The sequence below is a fragment of the Bombina bombina genome, chromosome 4 (genome assembly GCF_027579735.1).
Source record: "Bombina bombina isolate aBomBom1 chromosome 4, aBomBom1.pri, whole genome shotgun sequence".
Classification (NCBI taxonomy): domain Eukaryota; kingdom Metazoa; phylum Chordata; class Amphibia; order Anura; family Bombinatoridae; genus Bombina; species Bombina bombina.
In genome coordinates, this window is record NC_069502.1 from 1236954806 (window position 1) to 1236975140 (window position 20335).

Sequence of the window (20335 nt, forward strand, 5' to 3'; positions counted from 1 at the left end):
AATCTGCAAAGAATTTAATATTGGCTCCTTGATATTGAAAGTTATGTAGTTGACGAGCTTTTTGAGAAATCAGTTCTTTTTCTTGGAAACTTGAAAAGCATATTACAACATCTCTAGGAGGGTCTCCATCTTTAGGTTTAGGTTTTAGAGAGCGATGTGCTCGTTCCATCTGGATAGATGAAAGCTTGGGATGATTTTCTCCAAGTAGTGATCTAAAAAGACCATCCAAATAATTTCGCAAGTGAGATATTAAAACAGATTCTGGCATGCCTTTCAATCTTAGGTTATTGCGTCTTGTTCTGTTTTCTAAATCATCAAGTTTAGTTTCTAAATCTTGTATATGGGTTTGTTGACTTCTCATTTTATTAGATAGTATTCTTATATCAGATGTTATTTCCTCTTTATCAGTCTCAAGAGTTTCAACTCTCACGTTAAGATCATTTAAATCTTTTTTGAGACTTGCACATTCTTCTTTAATGCAGGATTTCACTTGGTTAATAAGTAATTCCATAGCTTTTAAAGTAACAGGACCTCCTTCATCTAATTCAGACTGTTTCGTTATAGAAGTAATGACAGAATTTTCATTATCCATATGGATTGATGAAATTGGTTCTGAAGTGAGTTCCATATCTTTTTGTTTTTCTGTATTTTTGAGGAAAGAATTTGTACTATTTGTATTGTTTGCACTAGATTTAATAGATTTATCTAGTTTGTTAGATTTCCTAATAGACATATTTAATCTGTGAGGGGTATTATGATGTTCCTTTATTTGACTACAGAACATACCCTGTATATATCTTCTGTTGTTATATAATTGAATTCATACAGTATATACACCAATATCAGTCTTTTACAATAATAAGAGATTTTTGTAAATAAGTCACAGATTTTGACAAATATTAATGTTATACTAAAGTGAAATATAACTCATCAACTAATAAATAAATAAAGGCAAACTCCAGAGATTATTATAGTACAGCAGAGTGAATGATATTAATAACATCTGATTGAAAACAAAAAAATAATAGGGTTTGTTAAAATACTGCAGAATTATTATTATTTAGTGTTAAAGTATAGAAACTTCAAAGAAACTTCACTTATCAGATAATTTCAGCTCTATTACAATCAAATACTGCAAGACAGCTGACAAAAATTACCTCAGCACAGTGAGAAAATATCCAACTCCAACACAACCTTGTAATTTATCACATTTTGTAAAATATAGTTTATACAGTATTAATAACACAAACAATACTTATAAGCTTTGAACCTCAACAAATGTTAACAATAAATGGTAAAGAGATTCTTTATTTTAATTTCCCTCACAGTTATTATTATCTGAAATATCTTAGTTGTGTAAGAATTTCCCACTCAATCTGCTAACAGTTGCAGTATTTTAGCAATAAATAACAGCTGATCACAGAAGTCAAAATAAAATTATAATATTACAGAGTTAATAATATTTAATGACAACTGTTAAATAACGATAAATGCCAGAACTCACTTCAATATTGCAGAGTTAGTAACATTGGAGACTGAATAAATGTACACTGTATTTAGATCTGTAAAGGGATTAAACTCCGGAACAGAGCTTAATAAGCTGGTCATCAATGACAGTTAATAAATATCATCTCCTCAAGAATTCCGGTATAACTTTATGTCACAATCCTAATTATAGATTAAAGTTCACTAAACAGATCCACTTTAAATGTCATTCACAAGTTTCAGGATTCAACAAATGTTTAGTAATAAATGTTAAAGAAGAAGTTTTCCATTTTAAATTACCTCAGAACAATTTCAGCATTTTGCAGTATCGTAGTTGAATAATGTTTCCAATCTTAACAAGTAAATAGCTGAGGAACTGCAGTAAGAAACAACAGCTGATCGTCAATATTAAATAAATTCACTCAGCAGTTTCATTCAAAATGACATTTACAAGTCTCAGGATTTAACAGATGTTTAATAATAAATGCTAAAGGATCCTTTCATTTTAAATTACTTCAGGATAGTTACAGCCATCTGTAAGATCATAGTTAGATAGGGACTCCAATCCTGTCATGTAAACAGCTGAGAAACTGCAGTATTAAACAACAGCTGATCATCGATGTCGAGTAAGTTCACTCAGCAATTATTTTTCAAATGCCATCTATAAGATTCAGGACTCAACAGAAGACCAATAATAAATGTTTAGAAAACATTTCATTTTAAATTACTTCAGGGCAGCTATAACCAACCGCAATACCGTAGTTGAATAAGGTTTCCGATCCTGTCATGTAAACAGCTGAGAGACTGCAGTGTGAAACAACAGCTGATCGTCAGTGTCAAATAATAGAAATAACTTCAATATTTTAGGAAGTATTAGACAGCAATATAATCTTTGTCATAATATAGCCTTCACATTCAAATATAATCAGTTGAAATAACCTCTATGTCCGTTAGAAAAATGACAGTTGCCTGTGAAGATTCATGTAGTCTTTAGTCAAACCTTGACTGGTAAATCAGATTCCGATTCTGTATCCAAGTTTATAATATTTTAGATGCCTTTAGCTAAAAGTATTTATAATTTAAAAGTTCCTTATGTCATTTAAAATGTTGTATTTTTGACTTGCCATTTGCCACTTTCAGGAGCACTAAAGAGGAGCAGCCATCTCAAACGGCGGTCCTGGCTCCGCCCCCCTATGTGCTTTAGATTTATGCCTTAAGGGGCAGTGTGTTTATGTGCTTTAGATTTATACCTTAAGGGGCAGTATGTTTATGTGCTTTAGATTTATGCCTTAAGGGGCAGTGTGTTTATGTGCTTTAGATTTATACCTTAAGGGGCAGTATGTTTATGTGCTTTAGATTTATACCTTAAGGGGCAGTATGTTTATGTGCTTTAGATTTATACCTTAAGGGGCAGTATGTTTATGTGCTTTAGATTTATACCTTAAGGGGCAGTGTGTTTATGTGCTTTAGATTTATACCTTAAGGGGCAGTGTGTTTATGTGCTTTAGATTTATGCCTTAAGGGGCAGTATGTTTATGTGCTTTAGATTTATACCTTAAGGGGCAGTGTGTTTATGTGCTTTAGATTTATACCTTAAGGGGCAGTGTGTTTATGTGCTTTAGATTTATACCTTAAGGGGCAGTATGTTTATGTGCTTTAGATTTATACCTTAAGGGGCAGTATGTTTATGTGCTTTAGATTTATGCCTTAAGGGGCAGTATGTTTATGTGCTTTAGATTTATACCTTAAGGGGCAGTGTGTTTATGTGCTTTAGATTTATACCTTAAGGGGCAGTGTGTTTATGTGCTTTAGATTTATGCCTTAAGGGGCAGTGTGTTTATGTGCTTTAGATTTATACCTTAAGGGGCAGTGTGTTTATGTGCTTTAGATTTATACCTTAAGGGGCAGTGTGTTTATGTGCTTTAGATTTATGCCTTAAGGGGCAGTGTGTTTATGTGCTTTAGATTTATACCTTAAGGGGCAGTATGTTTATGTGCTTTAGATTTATACCTTAAGGGGCAGTATGTTTATGTGCTTTAGATTTATACCTTAAGGGGCAGTATGTTTATGTGCTTTAGATTTATACCTTAAGGGGCAGTATGTTTATGTGCTTTAGATTTATACCTTAAGGGGCAGTATGTTTATGTGCTTTAGATTTATGCCTTAAGGGGCAGTATGTTTATGTGCTTTAGATTTATACCTTAAGGGGCAGTGTGTTTATGTGCTTTAGATTTATGCCTTAAGGGGCAGTGTGTTTATGTGCTTTAGATTTATACCTTAAGGGGCAGTATGTTTATGTGCTTTAGATTTATGCCTTAAGGGGCAGTGTGTTTATGTGCTTTAGATTTATACCTTAAGGGGCAGTATGTTTATGTGCTTTAGATTTATACCTTAAGGGGCAGTGTGTTTATGTGCTTTAGATTTATGCCTTAAGGGGCAGTATGTTTATGTGCTTTAGATTTATACCTTAAGGGGCAGTATGTTTATGTGCTTTAGATTTATACCTTAAGGGGCAGTGTGTTTATGTGCTTTAGATTTATACCTTAAGGGGCAGTGTGTTTATGTGCTTTAGATTTATACCTTAAGGGGCAGTGTGTTTATGTGCTTTAGATTTATACCTTAAGGGGCAGTATGTTTATGTGCTTTAGATTTATGCCTTAAGGGGCAGTGTGTTTATGTGCTTTAGATTTATACCTTAAGGGGCAGTGTGTTTATGTGCTTTAGATTTATACCTTAAGGGGCAGTATGTTTATGTGCTTTAGATTTATACCTTAAGGGGCAGTGTGTTTATGTGCTTTAGATTTATGCCTTAAGGGGCAGTGTGTTTATGTGCTTTAGATTTATACCTTAAGGGGCAGTATGTTTATGTGCTTTAGATTTATACCTTAAGGGGCAGTGTGTTTATGTGCTTTAGATTTATGCCTTAAGGGGCAGTGTGTTTATGTGCTTTAGATTTATACCTTAAGGGGCAGTGTGTTTATGTGCTTTAGATTTATACCTTAAGGGGCAGTGTGTTTATGTGCTTTAGATTTATACCTTAAGGGGCAGTATGTTTATGTGCTTTAGATTTATACCTTAAGGGGCAGTGTGTTTATGTGCTTTAGATTTATACCTTAAGGGGCAGTGTGTTTATGTGCTTTAGATTTATACCTTAAGGGGCAGTGTGTTTATGTGCTTTAGATTTATACCTTAAGGGGCAGTGTGTTTATGTGCTTTAGATTTATACCTTAAGGGGCAGTGTGTTTATGTGCTTTAGATTTATACCTTAAGGGGCAGTGTGTTTATGTGCTTTAGATTTATACCTTAAGGGGCAGTATGTTTATGTGCTTTAGATTTATACCTTAAGGGGCAGTATGTTTATGTGCTTTAGATTTATACCTTAAGGGGCAGTGTGTTTATGTGCTTTAGATTTATACCTTAAGGGGCAGTATGTTTATGTGCTTTAGATTTATACCTTAAGGGGCAGTATGTTTATGTGCTTTAGATTTATACCTTAAGGGGCAGTATGTTTATGTGCTTTAGATTTATACCTTAAGGGGCAGTATGTTTATGTGCTTTAGATTTATACCTTAAGGGGCAGTATGTTTATGTGCTTTAGATTTATACCTTAAGGGGCAGTGTGTTTATGTGCTTTAGATTTATGCCTTAAGGGGCAGTGTGTTTATGTGCTTTAGATTTATACCTTAAGGGGCAGTGTGTTTATGTGCTTTAGATTTATACCTTAAGGGGCAGTATGTTTATGTGCTTTAGATTTATACCTTAAGGGGCAGTATGTTTATGTGCTTTAGATTTATACCTTAAGGGGCAGTATGTTTATGTGCTTTAGATTTATACCTTAAGGGGCAGTGTGTTTATGTGCTTTAGATTTATACCTTAAGGGGCAGTGTGTTTATGTGCTTTAGATTTATACCTTAAGGGGCAGTGTGTTTATGTGCTTTAGATTTATACCTTAAGGGGCAGTATGTTTATGTGCTTTAGATTTATACCTTAAGGGGCAGTATGTTTATGTGCTTTAGATTTATACCTTAAGGGGCAGTGTGTTTATGTGCTTTAGATTTATACCTTAAGGGGCAGTATGTTTATGTGCTTTAGATTTATACCTTAAGGGGCAGTATGTTTATGTGCTTTAGATTTATACCTTAAGGGGCAGTATGTTTATGTGCTTTAGATTTATGCCTTAAGGGGCAGTATGTTTATGTGCTTTAGATTTATACCTTAAGGGACAGTGTGTTTATGTGCTTTAGATTAATACCTTAAGGGGCAGTGTGTTTATGTGCTTTAGATTTATACCTTAAGGGGCAGTGTGTTTATGTGCTTTAGATTTATGCCTTAAGGGGCAGTATGTTTATGTGCTTTAGATTTATGCCTTAAGGGGCAGTATGTTTATGTGCTTTAGATTTATACCTTAAGGGGCAGTGTGTTTATGTGCTTTAGATTTATACCTTAAGGGGCAGTATGTTTATGTGCTTTAGATTTATACCTTAAGGGGCAGTGTGTTTATGTGCTTTAGATTTATGCCTTAAGGGGCAGTGTGTTTATGTGCTTTAGATTTATACCTTAAGGGGCAGTATGTTTATGTGCTTTAGATTTATACCTTAAGGGGCAGTGTGTTTATGTGCTTTAGATTTATGCCTTAAGGGGCAGTATGTTTATGTGCTTTAGATTTATACCTTAAGGGGCAGTGTGTTTATGTGCTTTAGATTTATACCTTAAGGGGCAGTATGTTTATGTGCTTTAGATTTATGCCTTAAGGGGCAGTATGTTTATGTGCTTTAGATTTATACCTTAAGGGGCAGTGTGTTTATGTGCTTTAGATTTATGCCTTAAGGGGCAGTGTGTTTATGTGCTTTAGATTTATACCTTAAGGGGCAGTATGTTTATGTGCTTTAGATTTATACCTTAAGGGGCAGTGTGTTTATGTGCTTTAGATTTATACCTTAAGGGGCAGTGTGTTTATGTGCTTTAGATTTATACCTTAAGGGGCAGTATGTTTATGTGCTTTAGATTTATACCTTAAGGGGCAGTGTGTTTATGTGCTTTAGATTTATACCTTAAGGGGCAGTATGTTTATGTGCTTTAGATTTATACCTTAAGGGGCAGTGTGTTTATGTGCTTTAGATTTATACCTTAAGGGGCAGTGTGTTTATGTGCTTTAGATTTATACCTTAAGGGGCAGTGTGTTTATGTGCTTTAGATTTATACCTTAAGGGGCAGTGTGTTTATGTGCTTTAGATTTATACCTTAAGGGGCAGTGTGTTTATGTGCTTTAGATTTATACCTTAAGGGGCAGTGTGTTTATGTGCTTTAGATTTATACCTTAAGGGGCAGTATGTTTATGTGCTTTAGATTTATACCTTAAGGGGCAGTGTGTTTATGTGCTTTAGATTTATACCTTAAGGGGCAGTATGTTTATGTGCTTTAGATTTATACCTTAAGGGGCAGTGTGTTTATGTGCTTTAGATTTATACCTTAAGGGGCAGTGTGTTTATGTGCTTTAGATTTATACCTTAAGGGGCAGTGTGTTTATGTGCTTTAGATTTATACCTTAAGGGGCAGTGTGTTTATGTGCTTTAGATTTATACCTTAAGGGGCAGTGTGTTTATGTGCTTTAGATTTATACCTTAAGGGGCAGTGTGTTTATGTGCTTTAGATTTATACCTTAAGGGGCAGTGTGTTTATGTGCTTTAGATTTATACCTTAAGGGGCAGTGTGTTTATGTGCTTTAGATTTATGCCTTAAGGGGCAGTATGTTTATGTGCTTTAGATTTATACCTTAAGGGGCAGTGTGTTTATGTGCTTTAGATTTATGACCTTAAGGGGCAGTGTGTTTATGTGCTTTAGATTTATACCTTAAGGGGCAGTATGTTTATGTGCTTTAGATTTATGCCTTAAGGGGCAGTGTGTTTATGTGCTTTAGATTTATACCTTAAGGGGCAGTGTGTTTATGTGCTTTAGATTTATACCTTAAGGGGCAGTGTGTTTATGTGCTTTAGATTTATGCCTTAAGGGGCAGTGTGTTTATGTGCTTTAGATTTATGCCTTAAGGGGCAGTGTGTTTATGTGCTTTAGATTTATACCTTAAGGGGCAGTGTGTTTATGTGCTTTAGATTTATACCTTAAGGGGCAGTGTGTTTATGTGCTTTAGATTTATACCTTAAGGGGCAGTGTGTTTATGTGCTTTAGATTTATACCTTAAGGGGCAGTATGTTTATGTGCTTTAGATTTATACCTTAAGGGGCAGTGTGTTTATGTGCTTTAGATTTATACCTTAAGGGGCAGTATGTTTATGTGCTTTAGATTTATACCTTAAGGGGCAGTGTGTTTATGTGCTTTAGATTTATACCTTAAGGGGCAGTATGTTTATGTGCTTTAGATTTATGCCTTAAGGGGCAGTGTGTTTATGTGCTTTAGATTTATACCTTAAGGGGCAGTGTGTTTATGTGCTTTAGATTTATACCTTAAGGGGCAGTATGTTTATGTGCTTTAGATTTATACCTTAAGGGGCAGTATGTTTATGTGCTTTAGATTTATACCTTAAGGGGCAGTATGTTTATGTGCTTTAGATTTATACCTTAAGGGGCAGTGTGTTTATGTGCTTTAGATTTATACCTTAAGGGGCAGTATGTTTATGTGCTTTAGATTTATGCCTTAAGGGGCAGTGTGTTTATGTGCTTTAGATTTATACCTTAAGGGGCAGTATGTTTATGTGCTTTAGATTTATACCTTAAGGGGCAGTGTGTTTATGTGCTTTAGATTTATACCTTAAGGGGCAGTGTGTTTATGTGCTTTAGATTTATGCCTTAAGGGGCAGTATGTTTATGTGCTTTAGATTTATACCTTAAGGGGCAGTGTGTTTATGTGCTTTAGATTTATACCTTAAGGGGCAGTGTGTTTATGTGCTTTAGATTTATACCTTAAGGGGCAGTGTGTTTATGTGCTTTAGATTTATACCTTAAGGGGCAGTATGTTTATGTGCTTTAGATTTATGCCTTAAGGGGCAGTGTGTTTATGTGCTTTAGATTTATACCTTAAGGGGCAGTGTGTTTATGTGCTTTAGATTTATACCTTAAGGGGCAGTGTGTTTATGTGCTTTAGATTTATGCCTTAAGGGGCAGTGTGTTTATGTGCTTTAGATTTATACCTTAAGGGGCAGTATGTTTATGTGCTTTAGATTTATACCTTAAGGGGCAGTATGTTTATGTGCTTTAGATTTATACCTTAAGGGGCAGTGTGTTTATGTGCTTTAGATTTATACCTTAAGGGGCAGTATGTTTATGTGCTTTAGATTTATACCTTAAGGGGCAGTGTGTTTATGTGCTTTAGATTTATGCCGTTATTGTGTGAACTGCAGCATTGAATAATCTGGTCATTTCAGCTTCTGGGTTTGCTTTATCACCATTATAGTCTTTATATATGCGCAACGTAGTGATGTCACATGGCTTGTGCACAGCTTTATTCCTCCAATGCCAGGTACAGCCGTTCTTTTTAGTTTACTTATCCAGAGCAGTTACGGGTCTATTGTCCTTTTATTGGGTTACCTTCTTCCTCTGCCTGCCAATTTAACTGTTTAGGTTCTGGGTCAATGGGCAATATTTATTTTGGCCTTTGTATTTGTAAGTTTATTAGTGCAGTCTTTATACATTGTCTAGGCATGCAGTGCTAATTTAATTGTTTGTATTAGTCGTTAGAAATCTATACATCTGATACACAAGTGAAGTGTTCCTGAATCTCAAATACACATCCAGCTATGTTACCAGATCAGTATAAACCACACACAACTATATTACAATGCATTGTGGTCTTATTACCAAATCCAATCACACTGCTGTAAATAAAGCTAATTGCACTGCAGATATATATGTCTCTGTAGTTTCTGCATTAAAGTCTTCTTTAGTGACTAAACAATGCTTACTGAAGACGGCTGGACTCTGGTCTGAGGGTGCAATACATAAATCCATAAAGCATCTGCATCCTCGGCCTGTTATTGGCTATGGCACATCATAGAGAAGTCACATGATTATTTACTGTACTTTATATCCCCAGATTTCTGCATGATGTAAAGGTCTCTTTGTACTAGGGTCAGCTAGATAGAAAGATACAGAGAGTGATAGATAGGTACTGTATAGATTAGATAGATAGATAGATAGATAGATAGATAGATATAGTGATAGATACAGATAGATTAGTTTGTAGCACAAACTGTTTAGTAAAATCAGACAAAGGTCAGTGCAGTCTTCATGTTCTCAGATGTATTCCCTGCAGTTTCAGATGTGGAAGCAGGGTAAGGTAGCTGCTTATTGATTGGTTCCTGTTGGGCCATGTGCTCCAGTGTAGGATTATTTCTCGTCTGATACCACCCACTGGTGGATGACGCTTTAGGATTAATTTATATTTATACAGCATCTAATCTCTGTCTTAGGTTTTCCCTGCACTCTGGTGTGGATCTGTCACTTGTAATAGAGCGATGTCCTGCTGCACTGACCGGCGCTGACCTTTACTCCCTCTGTGCTGATGCGATGATGAGTGCTATTAAAGAGAAGGTTCAGCGACTAGAGACAGGTTTGTGCTGGGGCGCTCACAGCTTTTGTAATTTGTTTCTCTTTCTAGGGAATATGTTTTGCCCAGGTTCATCACCTCTGCTCTATGTCTTCTCAGGATGTGCGGAGCCGGCTGCAGAGCTGCTTGTGAACATGGAGCATTTTATGCTTTCTGTAGATCGTCTGCAGCCATCTGTGTCACAGAATGAACTTCAGCGATATGAGAGGATCCGCAAGCAGTATGATTCTGCCGAGTGTGCAACACACCAATGAGAGTCTGAACATAGTACCATCCTGAGTGTGCCATATGCCAGGATCTACTTGCAGCGCTATTCTGCAAAGCGTGCCATGAACCAATCAGAGCATCTGCACACAGTATGGTTCTACAGAGCGTGCCACTAACCGATGAGATCATCTGCACACAGTATGGCTCTACAGATCATGCCACTAACCAATGAGAGCATCTGCACACAGTATGGTTCTACAGAGCGTGCCACTAACCAATGAGATCATCTGCACACAGTATGGTTCTACAGAGCGTGCCACTAACCAATGAGATCATCTGCACACAGTATGGCTCTACAGATCATGCCACTAACCAATGAGAGCATCTGCACACAGTATGGTTCTACAGAGCGTGCCACTAACCAATGAGAGCATCTGCACACAGTATGGCTCTACAGAGCGTGCCACTAACCATTGAGAGCATCTGCACACAGTATGGTTCTACAGAGCGTGCCACTAACCATTGAGAGCATCTGCACACAGTATGGCTCTACAGAGCGTGCCACTAACCAATGAGATCATCTGCACACAGTATGGTTCTACAGAGCGTGCCACTAACCAATGAGAGCATCTGCACACAGTATGGTTCTACAGAGCGTGCCACTAACCATTGAGAGCATCTGCACACAGTATGGCTCTACAGAGCGTGCCACTAACCAATGAGAGCATCTGCACACAGTATGGTTCTACAAAGCTTGCCACTAACCAATGAGAGCATCTGCACACAGTATGGCTCTACAGAGCATGCCACTAACCATTAAGAGCATCTGCACACAGTATGGCTCTACAGAGCGTGCCACTAACCAATGAGATCATCTGCACACAGTATGGTTCTACAGAGCGTGCCACTAACCAATGAGAGCATCTGCACACAGTATGGCTCTACAAAGCTTGCCACTAACCAATGAGAGCATCTGCACACAGTATGGCTCTACAGAGCGCGCCACTAACCAATGAGATCATCTGCACACAGTATGGTTCTACAGAGCGTGCCACTAACAAATGAGATAATCTGCACACAGTATGGTTCTACAGAGCGTGCCACTAACCAATGAGAGCATCTGCACACAGTATGGTTCTACAGAGCGTGCCACTAACCAATGAGATCATCTGCACACAGTATGGTTCTACAGAGCATGCCACTAACCAATGAGAGCATCTGCACACAGTATGGCTCTACAGAGCGTGCCACTAAACAATGAGATCATCTGCACACAGTATGGTTCTACAGAGCGTGCCACTAAACAATGAGATCATCTGCACACAGTATGGTTCTACAGAGCTTGCCACTAACCAATGAGATCATCTGCACACAGTTTGGTTCTACAGAGCGTGCCACTAACCAATGAGAGCATCTGCACACAGTATGGTTCTACAGAGCGTGCCACTAACCAATGAGATAATCTGCACACAGTATGGTTCTACAGAGCATGCCACTAACCAATGAGATAATCTGCACACAGTATGGCTCTACAGAGCATGCCACTAACCAATGAGATAATCTGCACACAGTATGGCTCTACAGAGCGTGCCACTAACCAATGAGAGCATCTGCACTCAGTATGGTTCTACAGAGCTTGCCACTAACCAATGAGATCATCTGCACACAGTATGGTTCTACAGAGCGTGCCACTAACCAATGAGAGCATCTGCACACAGTATGGTTCTACAGAGCTTGCCACTAACCAATGAGATCATCTGCACACAGTATGGTTCTACAGAGCGTGCCACTAACCAATGAGATCATCTGCACACAGTATGGTTCTACAGAGCGTGCCACTAACCAATGAGAGCATCTGCACACAGTATGGTTCTACAGAGCGTGCCACTAACCAATGAGAGCATCTGCACACAGTATGGTTCTACAGAGCTTGCCACTAACCAATGAGATCATCTGCACACAGTATGGTTCTACAGAGCGTGCCACTAACCAATGAGATCATCTGCACACAGTATGGTTCTACAGAGCGTGCCACTAACCAATGAGATCATCTGCACACAGTATGGTTCTACAGAGCGTGCCACTAACTAATAAGATAATCTGTAGACAGTATGGTTCTTCAGAGCATGCCACTAACCAATGAGATCATCTGCACACAGTATGGTTCTACAGAGCGTGCCACTAACCAATGAGATCATCTGCACACAGTATGGTTCTACAGAGCATGCCACTAACCAATGAGATCATCTGCACACAGTATGGTTCTACAGAGCTTGCCACTAACCAATGAGATCATCTGCACACAGTATGGTTCTACAGAGCGTGCCACTAACCAATGAGATCATCTGCACACAGTATGGTTCTACAGAGCATGCCACTAACCAATGAAAGCATCTGCACACAGTATGGTTCTACAAAGCTTGCCACTAACCAGTGAGATCATCTGCACACAGTATGGTTCTTCAGAGCATGCCACTAACCAATGAGATCATCTACACACAGTATGGTTCTACAGAGTGTGCCACTAACCAATGAAAGCATCTGCACACAGTATGGTTCTACAGAGCGTGCCACTAACCAATGAGATCATCTGCACACAGTATGGCTCTACAGAGCGTGCCACTAACTAATGAGAGCATCTACACACAGTATGGTTCTTCAGAGCGTGCCACTAACTAATGAGAGCATCTACACACAGTATGGTTCTTCAGAGCATGCCACTAACCAATGAGAGCATCTGCACACCGTATGGTTCTACAGAGCATGCCACTAACCAATGAGAGCATCTGCACACAGTATGGTTCTACAGAGCATGCCACTAACCAATGAGATCATCTGCACACAGTATGGTTCTACAGAGCATGCCACTAACCAATGAGATCATCTGCACACAGTATGGTTCTACAGAGCGTGCCACTAACCAATGAGATCATCTGCACACAGTATGGTTCTACAGAGCATGCCACTAACCAATGAGAGCATCTGCACACAGTATGGTTCTACAGAGCATGCCACTAACCAATGAGATCATCTGCACACAGTATGGTTCTACAGAGCGTGCCACTAACCAATGAGAGCATCTGCACACAGTATGGTTCTACAGAGCATGCCACTAACCAATGAGAGCATCTGCACAAAGTATGGCTCTACAGAGAGTGCCACTAACCAATGAGAGCATCTGCACACAGTATGGCTCTACAAAGCTTGCCACTAACCAATGAGAGCATCTGCACACAGTATGGCTCTACAGAGCGTGCCACTAACCAATGAGAGCATCTGCACACAGTATGGTTCTACAGAGCATGCCACTAACCAATGAGAGCATCTGCACACAGTATGGTTCTACAGAGCATGCCACTAACCAATGAGAGCATCTGCACACAGTATGGCTCTACAGAGCATGCCACTAACCAATGAGATCATCTGCACACAGTACTGTTCTACAGAGCATGCCACTAACCAATGAGAGCATCTGCACACAGTATGGCTCTACAGAGCATGCCACTAACCAATGAGAGCATCTGCACACAGTATGGTTCTACAGAGCGTGCCACTAACCAATGAGATAATCTGCACACAGTATGGTTCTACAGAGCTTGCCACTAACCAATGAGATAATCTGCACACAGTATGGCTCTACAGAGCATGCCACTAACCAATGAGATAATCTGCACACGGTATGGCTCTACAGAGCGTGCCACTAACCAATGAGATAATCTGCACACAGTATGGTTCTACAGAGCGTGCCACTAACCAATAAAATAATCTGCACACAGTATGGTTCTACAGAGCGTGCCACTAACCAATGAGAGCATCTGCACACAGTATGGTTCTACAGAGCTTGCCACTAACCAATGAGATCATCTGCACACAGTATGGTTCTACAGAGCGTGCCACTAACTAATAAGATAATCTGTAGACAGTATGGTTCTTCAGAGCATGCCACTAACCAATGAGATCATCTGCACACAGTATGGTTCTACAGAGCGTGCCACTAACCAATGAGATCATCTGCACACAGTATGGTTCTACAGAGCATGCCACTAACCAATGAGATCATCTGCACACAGTATGGTTCTACAGAGCTTGCCACTAACCAATGAGATCATCTGCACACAGTATGGTTCTACAGAGAGTGCCACTAACCAATGAGATCATCTGCACACAGTATGGTTCTACAGAGCGTGCCACTAACCAATGAGATCATCTGCACACAGTATGGTTCTACAGAGCATGCCACTAACCAATGAAAGCATCTGCACACAGTATGGTTCTACAAAGCTTGCCACTAACCAATGAGATCATCTGCACACAGTATGGTTCTTCAGAGCATGCCACTAACCAATGAGATCATCTACACACAGTATGGTTCTACAGAGTGTGCCACTAACCAATGAAAGAATCTGCACACAGTATGGTTCTACAGAGCGTGCCACTAACCAATGAGATCATCTGCACACAGTATGGCTCTACAGAGCGTGCCACTAACTAATGAGAGCATCTACACACAGTATGGTTCTTCAGAGCGTGCCACTAACTAATGAGAGCATCTACACACAGTATGGTTCTTCAGAGCATGCCACTAACCAATGAGAGCATCTGCACACAGTATGGTTCTACAGAGCGTGCCACTAACCAATGAGAGCATCTGCACACAGTATGGTTCTACAGAGCATGCCACTAACCAATGAGATCATCTGCACACAGTATGGTTCTACAGAGCATGCCACTAACCAATGAGATCATCTGCACACAGTATGGTTCTACAGAGCGTGCCACTAACCAATGAGATCATCTGCACACAGTATGGTTCTACAGAGCATGCCACTAACCAATGAGAGCATCTGCACACAGTATGGTTCTACAGAGCATGCCACTAACCAATGAGATCATCTGCACACAGTATGGTTCTACAGAGCGTGCCACTAACCAATGAGAGCATCTGCACACAGTATGGTTCTACAGAGCATGCCACTAACCAATGAGAGCATCTGCACACAGTATGGCTCTACAGAGAGTGCCACTAACCAATGAGAGCATCTGCACACAGTATGGCTCTACAAAGCTTGCCACTAACCAATGAGAGCATCTGCACACAGTATGGCTCTACAGAGCGTGCCACTAACCAATGAGAGCATCTGCACACAGTATGGTTCTACAGAGCATGCCACTAACCAATGAGAGCATCTGCACACAGTATGGCTCTACAGAGCATGCCACTAACCAATGAGAGCATCTGCACACAGTATGGCTCTACAGAGAGTGCCACTAACCAATGAGAGCATCTGCACACAGTATGGCTCTACAGAGCGTGCCACTAACCAATGAGATCATCTGCACACAGTTTGGTTCTACAGAGAGTGCCACTAACCAATGAGATCATCTGCACACAGTATGGTTCTACAGAGCGTGCCACTAACCAATGAGATCATCTGCACACAGTATGGTTCTACAGAGCGTGCCACTAACCAATGAGATCATCTGCACACAGTATGGTTCTACAGAGCGTGCCACTAACCAATGAGAGCATCTGCACACAGTATGGTTCTACAGAGCGTGCCACTAACCAATGAGAGCATCTGCACACAGTATGGTTCTACAGAGCGTGCCACTAACCAATGAGAGCATCTGCACACAGTATGGTTCTACAGAGCGTGCCACTAACCAATGAGATCATCTGCACACAGTATGGTTCTACAGAGAGTGCCACTCTGTAGAACCATACTGTGTGCAGATGATCTCATTGGTTAGTGCCACATTAATGAAAGCATCTGCACACAGTATGGTTCTACAGAGCGTGCCACTAACCAATGAGATCATCTGCACACAGTATGGTTCTACAGAGCGTGCCACTAACCAATGAAAGCATCTGCACACAGTATGGTTCTACAAAGCTTGCCACTAACCAATGAGATCATCTGCACACAGTATGGTTCTTCAGAGCGTGCCACTAACCAATGAGATCATCTGCACACAGTATGGTTCTACAGAGCGTGCCACTAACCAATGAGATCATCTGCACACAGTATGGTTCTACAGAGCGTGCCACTAACCAATGAAAGCATCTGCACACAGTATGGTTCTACAAAGCTTGCCACTAACCAATGAGATCATCTGCACACAGTATGGTTCTTCAGAGCATGCCACTAACCAATGAGATCATCTACACACAGTATGGTTCTACAGAGCGTGCCACTAACCAATGAGATCATCTACACACAGTATGGTTCTACAGAGCGTGCCACTAACCAATGAGATAATCTGCACACAGTATTGCTCTACAGATCATGCCACTAACCAATGAGAGCATCTGCACACAGTATGGCTCTACAGATCATGCCACTAACCAATGAGATCATCTGCACACAGTATGGTTCTACAGAGCATGCCACTAACCAATGAGATCATCTGTAGACAGTTTGGTTCTTCAGAGCATGCCACTAACTAATGAGATCATCTGTAGACAGTTTGGTTCTTCAGAGCGTGCCGCTAACCAATGATATCATCTACACATGGTATGGCTCTACAGAGTGTAGTAAATGCAAGTGAAATGACTCATAACAGAACCATTTCACAGTGTGTACCAACACCATTGAGGCCCTTTGCATATCAGGATTCTACAGAGCGTACAGTAAACAGCAGGATGATTATTAGCTGTGCAGATTATGCTGAGTATCATGCTCTGCATGTGAGTAGCACGTAGCATACACTGCAGAGATATTTGTTCAGCACCTGCCTGGATCATGTGTACTGGACTATGCACAGCTGTGACCAGATGTGCAGTGGGAGATCAGGGATATAAAGATAAACATGGCAGCTGTATTTGAAATTCATATGTATTTATGTTATATATATATAAAGTGATACAAAGATTTGTATTAATTACAAACTAGCAGAGGGCATGTACTACATTTCTTATTTGTAAATTAATAAAATCACAATATGTTTTCTAACTAATGCTTTATAAAGTACTATTGTAGTAATGATTTGTAATTAATAAAACCTCACAATCCAGTATTGCAATTGGTGTTCTTCATAACATAGGTCACATATACCTCACAAGTATCACATCCCTGTCTTTGTCATTAGGTCACATATAACTCACAAATATCTCATCCCTGTCTTTGTCATTAGGTCACATATAACTCACAAGTATCACATCCCTGTCTTTGTCATTGACATTAGGTCACATATAACTCACAAGTATCACATCCCTGTCTTTGTCATTAGGTCACATATAACTCACAAGTATCACATCCCTGTCTTTGTCATTGACATTAGGTCACATATAACTCACAAGTATCACATCCCTGTCTTTGTCATTAGGTCACATATAACTCACAAGTATCACATCCCTGTCTTTGTCATACACACAGTATGGTTTTACAGAGCATGCCACTAACCAATGAGAGCATCTGCACACAGTATGGCTCTACAGAGCTTGCCACTAACCAATTAGATAATGTGCACACAGTAACCAATGAGAGCATCTGCACACAGTATGGTTCTACAGAGCATGCCACTAACCAATGAGATAATGTGCACACAGTAACCAATGAGAGCATCTACACACAATATGGTTCTACAGAGCGTGCCACTAACCAATGAGAGCATCTGCACACAGTATGGCTCTACAGAGCATGCCACTAACCAATGAGATAATCTGCACACAGTATGGTTCTACAAAGCTTGCCACTAACCAATGAGATAATCTGCACACAGTATGGTTCTACAGAGCGTGCCACTAACCAATGAGATCATCTGCACACAGTATGGTTCTACAGAGCGTGCCACTAACCAATGAGAGCATCTGCACACAGTATGGTTCTACAAAGCTTGCCACTAACCAATGAGAGCATCTGCACACAGTATGGTTCTACAGAGCGTGCCACTAACCAATGAGATCATCTGCACACAGTATGGTTCTACAGAGCGTGCCACTAACCAATGAGAGCATCTGCACACAGTATGGCTCTACAAAGCTTGCCACTAACCAATGAGAGCATCTGCACACAGTATGGCTCTACAGAGCGTGCCACTAACCAATGAGATCATCTGCACACAGTATGGTTCTACAGAGCGTGCCACTAACCAATGAGATAATCTGCACACAGTATGGTTCTACAGAGCGTGCCACTAACCAATGAGAGCTTCTGCACACAGTATGGTTCTACAGAGCGTGCCACTAACCAATGAGATAATCTGCACACAGTATGGTTCTACAGAGCGTGCCACTAACCAATGAGATCATCTGCACACAGTATGGTTCTACAGAGCGTGCCACTAACCAATGAGATCATCTGCACACAGTATGGTTCTACAGAGCGTGCCACTAACCAATGAGAGCATCTGCACACAGTATTGTTCTACAGAGCGTGCCACTAACCAATGAGATCATCTGCACACAGTATGGTTCTACAGAGAGTGCCACTCTCTGTAGAACCATACTGTGTGCAGATGATCTCATTGGTTAGTGCCACATCAATGAAAGCATCTGCACACAGTATGGTTCTACAGAGCGTGCCACTAACCAATGAGATCATCTGCACACAGTATGGTTCTACAGAGCGTGCCACTAACCAATAAAATAATCTGCACAAAGTATGGTTCTACAGAGCGTGCCACTAACCAGTGAGAGCATCTGCACACAGTATGGTTCTACAGAGCTTGCCACTAACCAATGAGAGCATCTGCACACAGTATGGTTCTACAGAGCTTGCCACTAACTAATGAGATAATCTGTAGACAGTATGGTTCTTCAGAGCATGCCACTAACCAATGAGATCATCTGCACACAGTATGGTTCTACAGAGCGTGCCACTAACTAATGAGATAATCTGTAGACAGTATGGTTCTTCAGAGCATGCCACTAACCAATGAGATCATCTGCACACAGTATGGTTCTACAGAGCGTGCCACTAACCAATGAGATCATCTGCACACAGTATGGTTCTACAGAGCATGCCACTAACCAATGAGATCATCTGCACACAGTATGGTTCTACAGAGCGTGCCACTAACCAATGAAAGCATCTGCACACAGTATGGCCTAGATTTAGAGTTCGGCGGTAGCCGTCAAAACCAGCGTTAGAGGCTCCTAACGCTGGTTTTGGCCGCCCGCTGGTATTTGGAGTCAGTGATTAAAGGGTCTAACGCTCACTTTTCAGCCGCGACTTTTCCATACCGCAGATCCCCCTACGCCATTTGCGTAGCCTATCTTTTCAATGGGATCTTTCTAACGCTGGTATTTAGAGTCGTTTCTGCAGTGAGCGTTAGAGCTCTAACGACAAGATTCCAGCCGCCTGAAAATAGCAGGAGTTAAGAGCTTTCTGGCTAACGCTGGTTCATAAAGCTCTTAACTACTGTACCCTAAACTACACTAACACCCATAAACTACCTATGTACCCCTAAACCGAGGTCCCCCCACATCGCCGCCACTCGATTAAAATTTTTAACCCCTAATCTGCCGACCGCCACCTACGTTATCCTTATGTACCCCTAATCTGCTGCCCCTAACCCCGCCGACCCCTATATTATATTTATTAACCCCTAACTTGCCCCACACAACGTCGCCGCAAGCTACTTAAAATAATTAACCCCTAATCTTCCGACCGCAAATCGCCGCCACCTACGTTATCCCTATGTACCCCTAATCTTCTGCCCCTAACATCGCCGACCCCTATGTTATATTTATTAACCCCTAATCTGCCCCCCACAACGTCGCCGACACCTACCTACACTTATTAACCCCTAATCTGCCGAGCGGACCTGAGCGCTACTATAATAAAGTTATTAACCCCTAATCCACCTCACTAACCCTATCATAAATAGTATTAACCCCTAATCTGCCCTCCCTAACATCGCCGACACCTACCTTCAATTATTAACCCCTAATCTGCCGACCGGAGCTCACCGCTATTCTAATAAATGTATTAACCCCTAAAGCTAAGTCTAACCCTAACACTAACACCCCCCTAAGTTAAATATAATTTTTATCTAACGAAATAAATTAACTCTTATTAAATAAATGATTCCTATTTAAAGCTAAATACTTACCTGTAAAATAAATCATAATATAGCTACAATA

At 40.3% G+C, this 20335-nt stretch overlaps 1 protein-coding gene across 1 annotated transcript in view; it reads left to right on the forward strand.

Moving 5' to 3' along the window:
• The window catches only part of PEX6 (peroxisomal biogenesis factor 6), a 548800-nt gene extending 531535 nt beyond the window's left edge, over positions 1 to 17265 (forward strand). The window contains exons 18-19 of the mRNA XM_053712827.1: positions 9905 to 10044; positions 10141 to 17265. Of these exons, the coding sequence (XP_053568802.1) occupies positions 9905 to 10044; positions 10141 to 10295 (295 nt within the window). The 3' untranslated portion in view covers positions 10296 to 17265. The remainder of the gene's footprint in view (positions 1 to 9904; positions 10045 to 10140) is intronic.
• Positions 17266 to 20335: the final 3070 nt, after the last annotated feature.